At 38.7% G+C, this 18,735-nt stretch overlaps 1 protein-coding gene across 1 annotated transcript in view; it reads right to left on the bottom strand.

Moving 5' to 3' along the window:
• Nucleotides 1–18,735, bottom strand: part of WDR60 (WD repeat domain 60) — a 55,559-nt gene that overhangs the window by 12,011 nt on the left and 24,813 nt on the right. The window contains exons 8-18 of the mRNA XM_026652160.1: nucleotides 16,928–16,993; nucleotides 15,711–15,755; nucleotides 14,024–14,228; nucleotides 11,885–11,987; nucleotides 10,682–10,811; nucleotides 9,893–10,004; nucleotides 9,468–9,562; nucleotides 9,021–9,150; nucleotides 7,825–7,997; nucleotides 7,151–7,313; nucleotides 802–915 (exon numbers count right to left, since the gene is read on the bottom strand). Coding sequence (XP_026507945.1) covers nucleotides 802–915; nucleotides 7,151–7,313; nucleotides 7,825–7,997; nucleotides 9,021–9,150; nucleotides 9,468–9,562; nucleotides 9,893–10,004; nucleotides 10,682–10,811; nucleotides 11,885–11,987; nucleotides 14,024–14,228; nucleotides 15,711–15,755; nucleotides 16,928–16,993 — 1,336 coding nt within the window. The remainder of the gene's footprint in view (nucleotides 1–801; nucleotides 916–7,150; nucleotides 7,314–7,824; nucleotides 7,998–9,020; nucleotides 9,151–9,467; nucleotides 9,563–9,892; nucleotides 10,005–10,681; nucleotides 10,812–11,884; nucleotides 11,988–14,023; nucleotides 14,229–15,710; nucleotides 15,756–16,927; nucleotides 16,994–18,735) is intronic.

Genomic DNA, 18,735 nt, shown 5'->3' with positions numbered 1-18,735 from the left:
GTACTTCCACCTTTTCATGTTCTCTGTATGTATAAATATCTTCTGTCAGTGTGTTCCATTCTATGCATCCGAAGAAGTGAGCTGTAGCCCATGAAAGCTTATGCTGAAATAAATTTATTAGTCTCTAAGGTGCCACAAGTACTCCTGTTCTTTTTGCGGATACAGACTAACACGGCTGCTACTTTGAAACCTTTCCCCATCTTGTGCATTTTACCATGGGAAGATACAATACTGCCCTGCATCAGGAGCGGCGCCAGGGTTTTTGGCGCCCTAGGCGGGGGTCCTTCCGTGCTCCCAGTCGTCGTCGGCAATTCTGCGGCAGGGGGGTCCTTCCGCGCTCCTAGTCTTTGGGGCACTTAGGCGGCGGGTTCCGGAGTGAGTGAAGGACCCGCTGCAGAATTGCCGCCGAAGACCCGGAGCGCGGAAGGACCCCCCGCCACCGAATTGCTGCCAAGGGCGGCAAAATGCCGCCCCCCCAAATCCTGGCGCCCTAGGCGACTGCCTAGGTTGCCTGAATGGAAGCGCCGGCCCTGCCCTGCATACAGGGAGCATGACAGAAATGCACTCACATTTGCGGTAAAAGAGCATACACTAACAATGCATAATAGTTTAGGGCAGAATATGAAGAATAATGCTATATCCAAATGGAAATACAGGGAACTTTAAGAAGGCAGAATGCAGTTATGAATTGGAATTTGGCTAGGACCAGGGATTAATACCCTTGTAAAATGTCTAGTATAACAGCTATTTACTTAAAGAAATTATCGCATTTATTGATCCTTTGGAGAGCAGTTCACATACCTTCTTGAGAAGATAGGTGTGAGAGCCCATAATTCTGTTCCTTATAGACAGATGTTGAGACAGGTTCTATTGCCAGTACAGGATATGTGTGGTTTAATGAGGAGAGAACACCATCTGTAGTTAAGAAATTAACAATCACTGTACTATTTTCAATAACAACAACAAACTCTACACATTTTCAGATTATTGTTTTAGGATTTAGTGATTACTAATCAGGAATGACAAATAACGAATTTCATCAAAAATTAAAAACACAACTCTGCTAAATATAGTTCTTAAGTTAACAAAATAGTAGTGGTAAATTGTCTTCTATTATTTGTTTTTATTTTTCACAATACCAAACGTTGCAGCATCATTTGCACCATGGCTTCAGCCATTTCATTAATAAAAACCTGTTTTTCCAAGGGTTTGTAACTCTGCTGTTAAAATTTGCTCCATACCTAGAACTCAGTCAAGGATGAAAGTTTATGGAAAAAATATGAAGAAAATCTGTTTGAGTATTTATGCAGTTACATGATAAAAAAGAAGACAGAGCTTCATTTTAAGGTGTTTTTAGTGCTGGTTGTTAGTAGCTAGATTTTGATCATGGACCCTGCAGAACAGGTGGCTGCAGACAATCCCAACATAAAGCAGAAGCTGAAGACTCTTACGAGGTGGTTCTTAATCTAATCTGAGTAGTGGCAGAAAAGGGAGCACAGGACCCTGTGGAACGAATACATACAGCTGGAAGGATCCATCCAAGTTACAGTCTCAATGAGGAAAGCAAAAACTGAATAAATATCTAGAACATTTTATGGCTTTTGTGGCTTTAGAATCATAGGACTGGAAGGGACCTCGAGAGGTTATCTAGTCCAGTCCCTTGCACTCATGGCAGGACTAAGTATCATCTAGACCAACCCTGACAGGTGTTTGTCTAACTTGCTCTTTAAAATCTCCAATGATGGAGATTCCACAACCTCCCTAGGCAATTTATTCCAGTGCTTAACCATCCTGAGAGTTAAGAAGTTTTTCCTAATGTCCAACCTAAACCTCCCTTTCTGCAATTTAAGCCCATTGCTTCTTGTCCTATCCTCAGAGGTTAAGAAAAACAAGTTTTCTCCCTCCTCTTTGTAATAACCTTTTATGTACTTGAAAACTGTTATAATGTCCCCTCTCAGTCTTCTCTTCTTTAGACTAAACAAACCCAGTGTTTTCAATCTTCCCTCATAGGTCATGTTTTCTAAACCTTTAGTAATTTTTGTTGCTCTTCCCTGGACTTTCTTCAATTTGTCCACATCTTTCTTGAAATGTGGTGCCCAGAACTGGACACAGTACTCCAGCTGAGGCCTAATCAGCACGGAGTAGAGTGGAAGAATTACTTCTTGTGTCTTGCTTGCACAGTCCTACTAATACATCCCAGAATGCTGTTCACTTTTTTTACAACATTGTTACACTTTTGACTCATATTTAGCCTGCCGTCCACTATGGTCCCCAGATCCCTTTCTGCAGTACTCTTTCCTAGGCAGTCATTTCCCATTTTGTATGTGTGCAATTGATTGTTCCCTCCTAAATGGAGTACTTTGCATTTATCCTTACTGAATTTCATCCTACTTACTTCAGACCATTTCTCCAGTTTGTCCAGATCATTTTGAATTATAATCCTATCCTCCAAAGCACTTGCAACCCCTCCCAGCTTGATATCATCCGCAAACTTTACAAGTGTACTCTCTATGCCATTATCTAAATCATTGATGAAGATATTGAACAGAGCCGGACCCAGAACTGATCCCCGCAGGACCTCATTCGTTATGCCCTTCCAGGATGACTGTGAACCACTTATAACTACTCTCTGGGAACAGTTTTTCAACCAGTTATGCACCTACCTTATAGTAACTCCATCTAAGTTGCATTTCCCTAGTTTGTTTATGAGAAGGATAGTTTGCTCTCGTGCCCTTAATAATGTCTCTTTGAAAAACTGCCAACTGTCTTCAATTGTTTTTCCCCTTAGACTTGCTTCCCATGGGATCTTACCTACCAACTCCCTGAGTTTGCTAAAGTCTGCCTTCTTGAAATCCATTGTCTTTATTTTGCTGTTCTCCCTCCTACCATTCCTTAGAATCATGAACTCTACCATTTCATGATCATTTTCACCCAAGCTGCCTTCCACTTTTAAATTCTCAACCAGTTCCTCCCTATTTGTCAAAATCAAATCTAGAACAGCCTCCCCATAGTAGCTTTCTCCACCTTCTGAAATAAAAATGCCTTTAGATGCCTTCCTTTTATTAAATCTTCAGATATGATATATTCACCAGCTGTAAACCCAAAACAGTTCAGGTTTTTTTTTTAGAATTAAACATAGCGTTGACTATGAAAATCTCCAGTGGAAAGGACCATCAACATTGTTGAGATATACATAAGAACTCTCTTTTGAAAAAGCAACAAGAAAATGGATTAAGACTATATCCCAGGACGAAAACCAAAACAACATCTAGCAACATGAAGGAAGAGTAAATTAGCTAGAACTGACCATATAACATTTTGTAATAGAAAATATCACACTGATTAATGTTTGAGTAATAAAGTTAGTTTTAAAAAAATCCACCAGCCTTAAAGTTCAACGGTAAATGACCCAAATAGTAATGAGAGACGGAGGGCAGTCAGCATATGATTAACTAAAACTTACCTCTGCCTTTTGTCTTCTTGATGCCCAGTCTTACTGAACCTCATTCCATATTTTGTTCTAGATTGTGCTGTGCTGATAATGGTACAACAACCATGTTGGAACATATATTTATTTGTTTTGAATTAGATCTAAAACAAAATGACTCCAGAGCTGTGGGTGTCCTTGATAGAGATTGTAGCGGGGCAATAACCCCGCTCCTGCCCTGAAGGGCTTAAAGCAGCCCTACGAGAGGGCTGTGGTGGGAAACCAGTAAGCCTGGGCTAATTGGGGAAGCAGCTGGGCCATGTCCCAGTCAAGCTGCAGCTGGCCCTATAAAGGGGCTGCTAGGCTGGAGGGCAGAGTCTCTAGCTAGCTAGAGAGAGAGAGGCAGGCAAGCCGGCAGGCCGGCAGGCAGGCAGGCTGGCTAGCCTGCCTGCCTGCCTGCTGAACAAGGTACCTGAGTGGAGCAGGGCTGGGGAAAGGCCAGAGGAGCTGGGGCGCTCCAGCCTAGAAAACCCCGAGGCTGCAGGCCTTGTTAAAGGGGTTGCAATGGGGAAGCCGAAGGGTAGGGGGGGGCAGCAGGTCCAACCCCCCGCTTGCCTGTGATGAATGGCTTGCAAACTGCAGTCTGCCCCAGTGAACGGGGGCTAGATGGTGACTGGCAGTAGCCTTGTACTGAGGTGAGGTGAGGATAGTGGGTGGGGGCTCCCCTGGGTGGGGAGACCCAGAAACTGTGGGGGTACTGCCAGGGGGCAGCCCACAAGAGAAAGGGGCACCGGGGGCTGGGAGGGACACAGGGGCCAGCATAAGGCGAGACACCGGCCGACAGAGGGCACTCCGGAGGCTGGAAAGCTAATTCCCTGGATGACCAGCCGGAGGCGCCGCGGCGGTGAGTCACGCACCGTTACAGAGATCATACAGGCCTCCAGAAGGGTCATGTAGAAATGCCATTTTTATTACACTATTGATTTTGTAAAGTTTCTAAAATGTTATACCCATTTGGATTTAAAACCTTTTAAAATAAAATTTAAACTTTACAAAAACGTAGTAAAACAACATGGCACTTACATTACTCCCTTGTTAACTCTACAGCAGCAGGTAATACACATTGTTCCCAGAATGGTATCAGACACACAAGCTTCCACTTATTTTTTTGTACAATGCTGACATTATTAAAGCTGCTGAATAAACAGTTATAATAATTGCAAGCCCCATCAGCATCAACAGAGGAGCAAATAAATCAGTGTTTTTTAATTGAGAAAGACAAAACTAGTAGAAAAATAATTCTTCCAGAGATGTCAAGTTTGTTTATGAAAAAGAAAGCAGTACACCAAAAAGAATAAACTTTAATTAGAAAATATTTACCATTTAATAAGATTTTAGAAGCAAATACATATTTAGAGTCATTTCATTATGTACCCCATTGTTGGAGATTATGATTTCCAAAGATATGCTGCTGAAAATGAAATTGTCTCATTTAAGATTACAGAAATCCAGCTCCAATAAGTGTGCAGTACTAAAATCCCTGTGTTGATATAAGCAATAAGCCCCAACAGGACGTACACACTTGGCTACTGCTGCATTGTGCAGCACAAGAGCAAAGATATTCAATCACTTAACAATTCCATCAACAGCCAAATAATGTATACCCCAGCATGATTATTACTGTTGGGTATGAAACATTAACAATCATCTAATTTTTAAAAATGAATAATTTCTCAATTTAGTTTCTATATTACAAAAATAGAACTAAAGTAGTGGGACTCACTTTGCAATATAATGAGAGGGCCTAAGTAGATTAAAGGCGGGCTGTTGCTTTCAAGTGACTCCCATTCTGTGGTGCAATGTAACTCTAGATAAGGTAGGCCAATTTTCATGTGAGGCTCAGGTATTCTAGAGTCTAAATTGATAGAATATACACTTTGTTCTGGCTCCTTCAACATATAAACTATACCAGTTTAAAATCACCTTAGGGTTACTTACCTACCTGATCCTGAAATTAAATCTACATGAGTAAACTGTTCATTTGCGTGGAATCCCACTGACTTCAGTTGGGCTTTACACAAGTGTAAGGATCTGCCCCTGCTGATCCAATTGCTGATCCTTAGACCCACACTTGCTTACCAATATGCAACTTACATGCCTTATATAAAACTTTTATCATCTCTGAATTTGGCCCGCTGCATTTAAGGGAGCCTAAGAAAATCTAAGTTGTTTTAATCATGTGCCAAGGGGTTGGAAGAGGGGACACAGGGAAAAACCCCACTACAAAAGGTGGTAAGGAGGTCTAAGCAAAGTAGGTCACACACACACACACACACACACACACACTTGAACTTACACCTTACGCTAGCTTCTCAATGTGTAAGTAACACCAACTTTGACTCTATTACACATCAGCAAATGACTGCAAGTAAGTCTAAAGGAATCTAACTGAGTCCCCCTTACTCCATCTTCCACAGCACCTCTGACTTTGGGCCTGTGTCTCCAAGACACTGGGGTGGGAGTGACGATCCTACGAAACATTAGACCAACACACACATTTTTTTCAGTGATGTGATCCTCGCTGTGCATTTACCTTGAATTAATGCCATCATAAAAAGGCCTGACCTGACAATCAACCCATGTCAAAAGTCACACTCAAATTTTGAACAGTGCTAAACTCACAGACATGAACAATGCAGGCTTATGTGGAAGTTTACTACGATTCTCTAAGACTTTATGTTGCTACAATGCCTGATAGATACATGGGCAATAAATGGTCATGGAGAGATAATCCCACCACAAATATTACAGTAATTACTTAGGGATCTGGGGCAAAATCAGTACTTGGTCCTGCTAGTGAAGGCAGGGGGCTGGACTTGATGACCTTTCAAGGTCCCTTCCAGTTCTAGGAGATAGGATATCTCCATTAATTTAATTGGATAAAATTCTGAGGTGATATAAATTACACAGGTGGGATTTTCAGAAGTATTAGAATTAAGAGCACAAGTCTCATAGAGAGTCAATGGGACTTATGCTCTTAAGTTTCTTAGATGCTCCTGAAAATCCCACTCATGTCAATAAGTGGGGTTATAAATAGGAATAAGAGAAATCTAAGTGTATGCTAAGGTATATGAGGGAGTCAAAGTGAGTGTAATGGAGGCTAAATTGATTTAGCTAATGACCTCATCTGGTCCTTCATTATGCAACTTAAAGTAATAGGGGAGTAGCCTATTTTAACTTACACTCCCCCATAAGGTATGTCTATGCTGTAGCTAAAGACAGACGCATTAACACACTAAAAACAGCAGTGCGGCTGTGGAGGCGTGGGCTAGCCACCCAGTATGTACCCAGGTGGTTGAGTATGATTATATTCGGATGGCTAGCCCAAACCACTGCCTATGGCCACACTGCTATTTTTAGTGTGCTAGGTAGAGCAGAGCTAGTTCATGTTTGTCTACCCATGCTGGGATGCATGCGCCCACCTGCAGTGGAGATATACGCTCAGTTACTCTCCTGATACACCTCTCTATTCCAATCCTTTGGTGTGTAAATTAAGGCAACTGACATTCCTTTACACCCATTACTGATGTATAACTTTTACCATCTTATATATCACCTCTGATTTGGCCAAACTAGGTTAGCAAGAAGCTAACATTTCTTATCATAATTTATGACACCTTAATTGAATGTGAAAAGATCGTTCAAGATACATATTATACTAACCAGTAGAAAATGTTGGAGCTCTAAAAATCCAGTCAATTTCATTTAACTTCATACAGTGATGCATCCTTGAGTCTTCTCGGAGATCCCACACTACCAATGAACCATCCATTGTTCCAGCAAATACTAAAGTTGCTTTACTGGGACTAAAGCAGCAGCATGACACCTACAAGGTAGGAACAAATATACTAGGTTTATAATTGAAAAGGAGCTAAAGGCTTGATCCGCTCAATATATCTGTGTTCTTACAACCCACATAAGTCCAGAAAAGCTAGATATGCTGGCTCCATGGCAGGCCAACGTAGGCTGCAGAAAACCTCCTATCTCCTCTCCAGAGCATTGCTGTATTGTCCCTACCCACAGTTGCAAAGCTGATAGGTATAATTCCATTGCATAGGAATGGCTGGGGAGACAGATGGCTCACTGAAACCTCTGGCCCAGATTAAAAAAAAAAGAAGAAATCTGTAAAATGGAGTCAGGGTGAACGTAGACCCTCTCTCAGCTCTCCAATATCAGAGTGTGGAGTGGAGTGGAGTGCGGGTATTGTCTCACTCACTGGCTTCAACTGTACAGGATTTATAAAGAAATTTTATACACTGTACCAGGACAGAACAGCACAATATGCATCCAAAAATCATTCATTCAATAGGCAATTGTGTAATGACTAGGAACTGTACCTCTGCTTCACAAACTAAAACTTTCTGAGGACTGGAGGGCTGCCAGACATTCCATACACATACGATGTACTTCCTGTCCAATTGAATAGCACCTGGCTTTTCAGGTAACCCGTGAACAGAAAGCAATGCCTGCCTCTGAACCTGAGAGACGTGCAAACAGGACACCTTTCGGCCTAAGTCAAAATAAAAAAGGAAAACTTGTTGAACATGAGAGAGAATAATTAGTTGCCACAGCCACAACCTAAGAAATTAATGAGTCATTTCAAAGAAAATTTTAATATTGCTGCCAGAGCGCATTTGCTGCCAGAGCATGAAAGAAGAGGGCATAGGGAGAAGGAGAGAAAACCATTCTCTCCTGTCCCAAAATTGGCTTTAAATGAGGAAAGTGAACAGGAATGGAGAGAAAACTGAGCCACTGCTCTGCTCACTGCCTGGAGGCAAAGAATCTGAAGAACTATTATTTTGAGCACAACCAAGTCCTGGCATTCTCATTAATAAGTCTGAGATGATTATGGTACATGCTGGAAGAGACACTAACATCTCAACCAGGGAATGGGCAGAAGAGGAGAGGGTACAGGATGTAGAAACGTAGGCATTTTTCAGAACAAAATTAATTTTTCTTGCATATCTCATTTTGTAGTAGGTCTTTCCTTCACCCAGTTATGACAGTTTTAGTTTTTTCATTTAAATTTTTGTAGTTTGCATGGAGAAAGACACAGCTTTAGGGTAATACACTCTCTTCCATGTGTGTTGTGTTCTAGACATCTCAAGCCATATTTTAGCAGTGCAACATGGTTGCTTTGCCCCACATTTTTAAGTAAATTGAGCTCAAACCCCAACTAAACTAACCTGAGGAAGATCATTCCAGTGCAAGGGTGATCTTTCAGAGACAGGGAGCCAGTATATTAAAGAAAAGAAGGTGTGGCCAGGCCATCCCTATGACATACTGACTCTTGACTGCATTTTTGGCCTCTTGTGGTCATTTGTAGCCACGATCCTCTAAACCAGCATATGGGGAACTGCTCTACATAGAATTACTGCAGGATCAGAGGAATGCAAATGTGAGCTTTACCTCACCTTTACACCCTGACATGTGCTCTCCACAGATCAATCAAGCACAAGAGCTGGCACTTCATGTAAAGAAGAGGAGTTCACTTTGTCCACTAAAAAAAAGGTGTGCAATAAAGTTCTCTTACCATGGAGAAAAGGTAGATTAGTATTTAACTGGAAGCAGCTATCACTAATAGACAGACTGGTTTGTCGAGATCTTAGATTCCACCTGGGTTGTGTTGCAACTCGATCTTCCTCAAGCAAAACAGCAATCACCTTTCAAACATAATTAATTACATTTATAGAAATAAAAAAGACCATTCTTATATTTCAACTTTGCTATCTGCAACTTTCAAAACTATTTTGATGAGTTTAATAGCTTTTGATCAACTCTCTTGCTAACTTCACTGCTTTGCAAAATATGGGTTTAAGAGGGATGTATGTTTTACACATGCTTTTTTCTGTCCCTCTGCACAGGGTTGAATCTCACCTGTAATGAATATTATTCAAGCGTACCTAGAAAGCACAGGCATTTGAAGTGATCCATCTCTCCCACATTTTATATATGCACACTTAATGAGGTAGAAATGTACCTGACAAGCAGACCGGAGGAAGTTTGTTAATCTCTGTGAATCAATCTTAGGTGTTACAGCAATATCTATAGACACATCATTGCTGCTTCTGGGACCTGTAAAAAGACATGAGGTTACAAACAGGCACCAACATACAAAATCAACTACCAAAGGAAGTTCCATGCTCTATGAAACATTTGAGAAGGAGAAGGGATGATAGCAGCCAACTTCTCTTCAGCAGCAAAGATGCTGATTTTGGAAACGCTGCTGGGGGCATACTTCTCTTTCCAGCAGAAGCAGGGATCAATCAAGCAATCAGTAAATAAATACATAAATAAATAATAGCAGTCTGTCTCATTTCATGCTCTAACAGCAGCAGTGAAAAAGAAGGAGAGGAAGTTTAAGTATTTAAGGCCCTAAATAAACAAGAGCAAAGGGTTACTCACCTCCAGATACAAGTCCACTGTCTCCTGGATGTTGTGTCCATTTTTCTAGAGTCTCTATTTCATCTGTCTGAACGTCTCTCTCAAGATTATCCTCATTGCTCTGAACATACGCCTAAATATGAAGATAAAATTATTAACATGACAATGCCAACTCTGAGCACTTTCTTGCTGCCACCAAATAGCTGAAACTTAATATAAACAGTAATTTTAAAAAACTATTACATTCAATATTACTGTCTTCTGTTTGTAAGTTAGTTTCTAAATACATACACATATTGTGCTACTTATTAAATTGAGAGTAAATGCATTTTTAATTATTCATGTTTAAAATCAAATCTTTCAACACATCTACCAACAACATTCCAGAAGACACAGAATAGACAAAGTATTTTAATGCCTTTGACACACTTAGTTTAGGATAAATATTGGAAAGCTTGAATCTCTTGCAAATATTCTGAAGACTCCTGTGGTTTTGCAGCTGTCCTTTATGTTAATAAGCACTAGTCATCTAAAAATATTTATGAATGTATTATGTATTGCCTTGCTTCCTGTTGCCATTGTATTATCTTTCCCGCTATCCTCCCACTTCATATACAAATTCCTCTAAAAATTAGAGAGCTACTGACTGCTTAGGGTCATTCTTGACATGGTTTTTCTCTTGTCAAAAGTAATTAAAGTGTTGACATTTACCACCCTCCTAGCTAATGTAACCAATGAAAGGAAAATCATTTTCCAGGATAAGAATCTCAGCTTTCAGGATTTATATAGTCTTAAAAGCCAGGTACTTGCCTGTTTAGTGTTTGTTTTTCCAAAGTTCCTGATGTACATGTCATATTCATTCACTGGAGGCAAATCCAGTAAAGAAAAACTTACTGAGAAGTCCAGGTCAATTAGTCGGAGCAGTTCTGAACTGCGTTTCCTTTACAATGAATTACAAAACAAAAAATAGTTAAGCTGCAAAATCTATATGAACCCATGGCATTTTAGAGGAAAATGGCATTACACAATAACGTACTACAGATCTAACAATCTATTCACCTCTCCAAGCAAATGCATGGAGTTCCATATCAATGCCCATTGATATTAAAATGTATATCAGTGTAGAAACTCATACAAGGAATGACAATATTAGGAATTCTAGTTTATTGTGACATGAGGGTAAAGATAATATATGACATCCAAGACCTGACTGCAAATCTAGGGAAACTTATACTACTAATTAGACTCTAATTATTATAGGTATACATAAACCCAAACTTTTAATAGCTAAGGAGTGTTTGTGTCCAACTATTCAAAGTGATAAGTTAAGTCACAGACCTTACTGAAAAGCTATGAAAAACTACCCTTCCTGTGATATAATGGATGCACTTTACGTTCTTCAAATAGTTAGGATGGTGGGAAGTACTCCTAAAGCCATGTCAAATATGCCTTTTTTATTAGTTAATAATATTCACAATTTTTCCTGTGTATGCACAGGGTAGTCTACCCAGGCTGCGACAGCAAGACTCCCAGCCCGGCTAGAGCTTAAGCTCTGAAGCAAATCCCCCTCCCTATGCTTCAGAGCCTAAGTTCCAGCCCGACCCGCAACATCTACACAGGTATTTTTAGTGCAGTAGTGTGATTCTGAGTTTGTTGACCCTGTCTGAGAAGCTCTCTGCTGTGGACTGTGTAGACAAACCCACACTATATAGATTCTATAGAATAGAATTGATTGTTCTTTGTTACACTTACTCAAAGAAATTATTTTAATATTTCTTTAATTTAAAACAAAGCATGCAAACGGGATTTAATTTAAACCAAATCATCGTAGTTGATTAAGCAATCCTTCATCACATGTAAAATCAAATATCATTATATAAAATATTATTTATCTATAAAATAATTATATATAAAATATTACTAAGAGTATTTCAAACATAATGAAAAGAATTTACATTTTAGATGGTGAGCTACCTAAACAGCCACATGCAGTGAATTTTTAATGCTGCTTACTTCTGTTTACTGGCCATATTTCGGTTACTTTGCCGCTGGTTTGCTGTTTCAAAATCCATGAACATTCCACAGAGAGAGCCTCTGGCAGGAGAATCTTGCCTTTCTGTACGATATTACAAAATTTTGTGAGTGAAATAAATAAAACATTAAAATGTCAGATAACAGGAGGTATAGCAATCAACAAAACATGTATGACATGCAGCTGCCAAAGATTAATTATGCAGGTAATAATATATTTGCAGGAAAAGTACTGGTGCACTGGGTATCATAACTTTATCAAATATAAAGCAACTAATCTTTTTTCCTTTACTGCTGTTCCTTTACTATTCAGATTTTTATTTCAGCAGTCATCTTTAGTGCTGAAAATGTTTCTTCTCTCTTAAAACTGTCCCTTCTTTCCACCATGAAAAATTCCCCAATGTACATTAAGAGTTCAAGGATCAGTGACAATACTCTGCCTCTAAGATGGCCCTGTTTAAATAGTGATTATTAGGTCAGATTCAGTCAAGCTGGCACAAGGTGGTGTGTAAACTACACCTCCCAATAGCAGGTTGGCTTCTACAGCTGAGGCGGAATCACTGATGGAGCGGAGACACGGCAGCCCTTTGGAGACATAAGCCACAAGCTGAAAACTACTGCTCTAAAGCCAATCTAGTCAATGAACCAACTAAAGAGCTAGAATCCATGAACTCTTAAATTCTAGTTCCAGCTCTGCCAGTGACTCACTATGTGGGCTTTGAAAAGTCAATTGATGTCCATGTCTGATTCACTATCAGTGTCGACAATATTTAGCTACCTTAGAGGAAGATTGCTAAAATTTGTTAGATAATGTTTGTAAAGTCTTTTAAAATGTAAGATGCTATAGGAGTGCTAAGTATCACTGCTATAGCGATTTGTAGTTTACATTAAATCAAAAAGATTTGTCAAAATACATCGAGTACTCAACAATTTACAAGAAATCAAAATTTGTGCAGCGGGTGTTACAAGGGAACTTCCAAATCTAATCTATAGAAGAGTGTACAGTAGAAGTTGAAGCAGGAATCGTGAGCTTCTGCAAGGAATACAGGAAATCTGCACTACAATATATTGATTCTTATACAGAAGGCTGTCACAAAACCTGCCCTCTTTTAAGCTGCATATGCACTAAAAATTAGGACCCATATTTCCACATTTATTGCCTTTTAATAATTAGATCAAATCTACTCAGTTTACAAGTAAGAAGATGATTTTTCTAACTGCCAAATTACTACCGGTACTAACTCAACCTGGAATCTGAAAGTCAAGCTGAGTTCTGACAAAGATTCTGTAATCAGACTTTAGTTAAAAATTCAGTTGATGTTGCATGATCCAGAGAGAATTCCAGGCACTCTTCCATAGCTGTATTGTCCCTGAAGTACTAAGAGGAGGAAAAAGTAATAAAAGTGCTTCTTATAGACTCAATCCAGCATTGTGATCTGCATGGTTGGACTGTGCGAAGGTGAATTGGGGCCTAATAGTAGACATAGTCAATAAACAAAGCAGATCTGTTGAGGAAGAGGTTGTCATTTTACATAGTCACTTTTCACAGCAAAAATATACTTAAAAGATTAATTATAAACCAAAAATAAAAAATTGTATTTGTGCTCTTTTCATAGAATCATAGAACTGGAAGGGACCTCGAGAGGTCATCTAGTACAGACCACTGCACTCAAGGCAGGACTAATCTTTTTATTTTATATTTTATCATAACTTTATATTTTTTCCACAAGTAAAAGTTTTTTTTTCTTTTTAACATAAGAAATATCAGGTCCTGACTTCTCTCTTTCTGTTGGAGGACGTTAAGACCTTTGAAAGACTGAGAGGGTGACATCACAGGAAGCTGAAACATGATCTGCAGCAATCCCAGCCCTCCAAATGAGGGAACAGGGTTATTAAGTCTCGGCCTGTATACTTCACATTTGAAATCATTAGTAATATCTTTGAAGTTTTGCTTAGCTATTTTAAAGTTATGCTGCTTAGCCACAAAGCTAAGTGATTTACTCAGAACACTAGTTTTTTTTGCCTTTAATGGAGATCTTTAGAATAAGTTGAAATATCTTGTTTGCACAAAAGCTGCTATGCATTTAATAACAACACTTAAGACTGAGCTCGATCACATACCCATGTTTGGTTTCTTTTCATGTTCTTTTTGAAATTGCTTTGGTAGTAAGGTACCAATCCTCTCATTTTCTGCATTAATTGCTCTTTGAATTTCTTCTATTTCAGATTTTTTGGAAACAGGGATCTCTCTTAGTCTTTCTTCTGAGTCTCTAGCCTCACTATCATTGTCTTCATCATCATCGTCATCAAAATCATCTTCATAATCCTTTAAAAATAACACTACTTTTAATAAATGTTAAACATAAATTAAATCAAATAATTTAAATCATATCACTGGTGCCTGTGTCAAAATACTGTTTGTCTTTTTTTAAAAGATGCTTTAAAAAAAAATCCTATAGCTCCACACAATGAAGAGCAAAAAGACTTCAAGAGCAATGATGCATGAAAATGGCCACAAATCCTCTGTTCAGGAGTCATTTAAAAAAATAATTCTTTAATTTAAATAAACAACATTCTCTTAAATGCCTGTGATAAGCTTATCTGGATAAGCCACACCCAGTGTCTTGGAAAGGAAAAACAGTACCAATTTTTTTTTTTAATCTTCTAAAAAAACTTTGTAAAGTAGAATTTCTGTAAAGTGCGTATCATAATAATGTATGTGCTGGTGTGTGGTGCTATAACTGTTTTATTGACATTTCTTTAAGGTGAGCTGCATAACTCTTTGTGGCTTTGCACATATGAGTAGTCATTCCCGACTCATGCCAATAAAACCTTTATATCACCACACACCATTATGTATTCTATAGCAACATGGCATAAAATGGTCATATTCATGATGGAATAAATATCTCTATTTCTGCAACCAATGAATAAAATGTACTTATTTTGCATCTTTCACTTCATCTTCTCTTTTCCCACTAATCTATATATGCTAGGACTATGACAATGCAAACTTCTTAAACACTTTCTAACAGCCATCATTATAAAAAAAAAAAAATCAAGATCCCAAACCTGCAAAGACTTAGGCCCATATTTAACTTTAAGCACAAGAGTTGTCCCACTGAAGTCAAAAGAGATATACCATGTATATACAACGTGAAATTGTGGTTTGACTGAAATCAGTGGAGCCAAGATTTCACACACAGACCCTAGATGACCACAGTCCATAATTTGGTTGGACTTGGCTAGCAATAAAGCTCCTTGAGGCATACTTTTTTTCTTTACACAACTTTCTTGGCTAAATTCTGGTAAATACAGCTGGTAACCTCATTTTATTCTTCTAACCAAACTGCAAGTCCAATAAAAGAAATTAATATATTTTTTGTAAATTAATAAACTGAACACATTTTGGTGACCTACTGACATGTCAGACATGCATGTCAAATTTGAATTTTTCTTACAATCAGCAGTCCATAACAAGTGAGTAGGCCAAAATTCAAGACTTTTACTCAAAAAGGTTTGAATACCTGAAATCTATTAAGACAGAATGATGATCCTTTGAAGACTTCTAATGGAAAGTCAAAGTTGCCCCCCCGTTCTTACCCCCCCCCACCCCACCCCACCCCACCCCACCCCCGACTCAGAAATGTAACTTCTGATTAAGATAAAAGCCTGGCAAGAAGTCTGAAAGGGCCACAATGTTACCAAAAAAGTAAAAGCATAAAACACAAACCATGCTATATTTGTTATTACAGCAAACACAAGTTACACTTATGAATTATTACAAAAAGAATAAACTTATACATACTTCAAAATCATCTTCATAATTTGTCAAATAATTATCACTGATTTCCTAGAAGGGAAAATATAACAGTAGAATAAATTAAGCCATTATATAACTTTACAATCTTTTATTTGCCAGAACATAAATAGTGAAATTATGTTCTCTAATAAAATTTAAAAATATATTTGTAAAACTAATTACTACAAAGTCAGATCATAAATGGAATTACAGAAATATGTAGCAATAGGTGGTGATGATGGATATACAACAATAATTTAAGCACACAAAAAAGTAGCCAACTGAATCACATTCTATGAATAACAGCTTTTCTTAAGATTTTTTTCGGGGAGATTAAATGTGCTGTTTGTATATACTTTCAACAAAGCCCCTCACAAAGTTACTGTAGCTTTCATATTGGTATAACAACAGAGTAAAACAGCCTTATTTCTCAGAGAACTAGACAGGAACATTCCTGTCGCTACATTAATTATAACTGGGTTCAAAGCTGATTAGTAATAAAGTAATCCAATTGTAAATTTGAACTAGGAAAAGGAGAGCCATGGATTAGTGGCCAAACAATAAATCTTCATTTAATAATAACTTCATCTAACAACATTACAATCTCAACTAAAAACAATACTGGATTTACTGAGGGAATAGTTTATTCTTACTGAAATGAATGACGAGGAGTAGCTGTGCCTGCAGTTCTTAACCCATTCCCCTTCAAAAGCCACCATTTCTCTAAATACCCTTCTCTGCTTTAAAAAAAGCAGAGTGACACATGTACCAATTTCTTAATTTTTATATCTGTGCTCCTCTCCCCTCCCCCTCCCCCCCCCCGCTATTCTGTTTTATTTATTCATAACTTTGACTATCAAAATGAAAGGTATTTTAAAAGATTTCAAAACAGCAATAAAATTGTGCATTTATGAAAAAATGTACAATACAACACCAACATTTTTGACAATTCACATCAATGGCCTACAAATTACTGGGTAGGGTCGCGTATTTTCAGTGCAATAAAAACCTAGGTCTCTCAATAGCTGTTAAAATCATCTAATTGTCTCCCACAATACAAGGGTCTGTGCCAGTTTTTGATAACTGTATACTAATTAAACTGCATAAAAATATTATGCAGAATTGTATGGAAAAAAATGGAATTTAACTCACAAGGAAGGCTATTTGATACTTCCATGCTCTCAAGAAATCAAGAGAAAATAAAAAATATCAATTGTCCTTACAAGTTCTTCCTCACTTTTTTGCCTCTGCATAGGTTTCCATGCTGACACATGTTCACCTTGGTGTAGCTAATGAATCAAAATATAAAAACAATAAGAGAAAAGAAGTGAAATGTGGCCCTGAACTAAGTAACTGAAAGATCTGATTGTAAATATATTCGTATTAATAATTTTTAACACTGAGCATTATATCATGCTTGTAATCTTCAGTGTACTTTATAGACATGAAAGGCTGGCTGTGACAAACCTAATACAGCCATCCAGAGTAGTAACGGGCAGTAAGACTCCAACCCCATCTCCTATACAGCTTTGTTAGAGCTATCTGGATCTTGGGTCTGATACCTGTGTGCAGCAGGGGCCTGCATTCCAGCTGCTTCTCCAGATAGCAAACAAGTGTGGGAACACACTCACGCTGGCCAATGGTACTGGCTTGGAAAATGAAGGGAAGTAAGCTGCACCCATTTAAGAGCTGCTAATAATTACCTTCCTCACACACACACTCAGAGTAATGGCTAGTCTACACTAGAAGTGTTACAGTGGCGCAGCTGCATTCATGCAGCTGCACTGCTGTAGCACATCTGGTGAAGACTCTCTATGCCAACAGGAGAGAGTTCTCCCGTCGTCATAAAAAATCCACCTCTGCAAGAGATGGTAGTAGCTATGTCGGCAGGGGAAGCTTTCCTGCCAACATAGCACTGTCCATACTGGCGCTTAGGTCGGTATAATTTACATTACTCGGAGGTGTGAATTATTCATACCCCTGAGCGATGTAAATTATACCGAAGTAAGCTCTAGACCAAGTCTAAGAAACATTTGGGGGGAATTGTAATGCTAAGTCAAAATTCCTCCCAAGACTATTCCTGGGGCAGTGTATATTATGCACCACTCCTCCCACAGAGCTGTGTCTAAGGGTACAACTTAGCTTAGAGTAACTAAAAATAAAAATGTTTATGAAAACAAAGCTTGAAAAGAAATGACAAAAGGTATGTGATCACAAATTTTAAAACTGAACTAATGCACTCACACAAGGGGGCAGGGTTAAGCTTAGCACTGCAGCCTTAATCTTTCACTGCTGAGTACTTACTGTGCAGTCTTAACTTTACACTAACACAATTTTTGGGTATATAATGTCTTGCCTTTCCATGAGGCAAAGGAAAAAAACCAGAAAAATGAATTACTTACCCTACAGTAAGTGTGGTTCTTCTAAATGTTGCATTCGGCATGGATTCTACTTTACGGGCACGTGCAACTACTATATGTGAGATTGGGTCTTGTGAATAGCAGCGTCTGTTGGGGCCATGCACATGCCCTGTGCCTCGTCATGCTTTCACATGGTGAGATAAAGGGTGTGTGGCCACAAACTTCCCTCAGTTCCCTCAAAATTCAAAGCCCAAGTTTCTGAGGACTCCCAAAATGTGGGGATGGAAGGCATGTTGTGGGATCCACACTGACTACAACATCTCAAAGAAACACAGTTACTGTAGGGTAAGTAATTGTTAATTCTTCTCTGAGTACGTCAGTGTGCATTCCACTGTAGATGACTGGAAAGCAGGATCCAATCTGGATGGTGGGAACTGGCATCAGAGCTAGCCTTTATGTCAAGGGCATAATGTTTAACAAAAATCAGAGGGTTGCTCCATGTTTGTTTGTTTTTTTAACATCTCAGATACTAGCAAGTTTCTAAAACAGACTGAAGAAGATACCTCTCTCCTGGTGGAGTGTGCCTGTTGTTTGAAGGGAGAGGGTCACCAGCTAACTAATAACAGGTGAAGATACACTGCATCATCCACTTAGATATTCTCTGTAATGAG

The sequence above is a fragment of the Terrapene carolina genome, unplaced genomic scaffold (genome assembly GCF_002925995.2).
Source record: "Terrapene carolina triunguis isolate 2854851 unplaced genomic scaffold, T_m_triunguis-2.0 Scaffold111, whole genome shotgun sequence".
Taxonomy (NCBI): Eukaryota; Metazoa; Chordata; order Testudines; family Emydidae; genus Terrapene; species Terrapene triunguis.
Note: the sequence above shows the minus strand (reverse complement) of the source record. Positions and strands in the feature narration are given on the sequence as shown.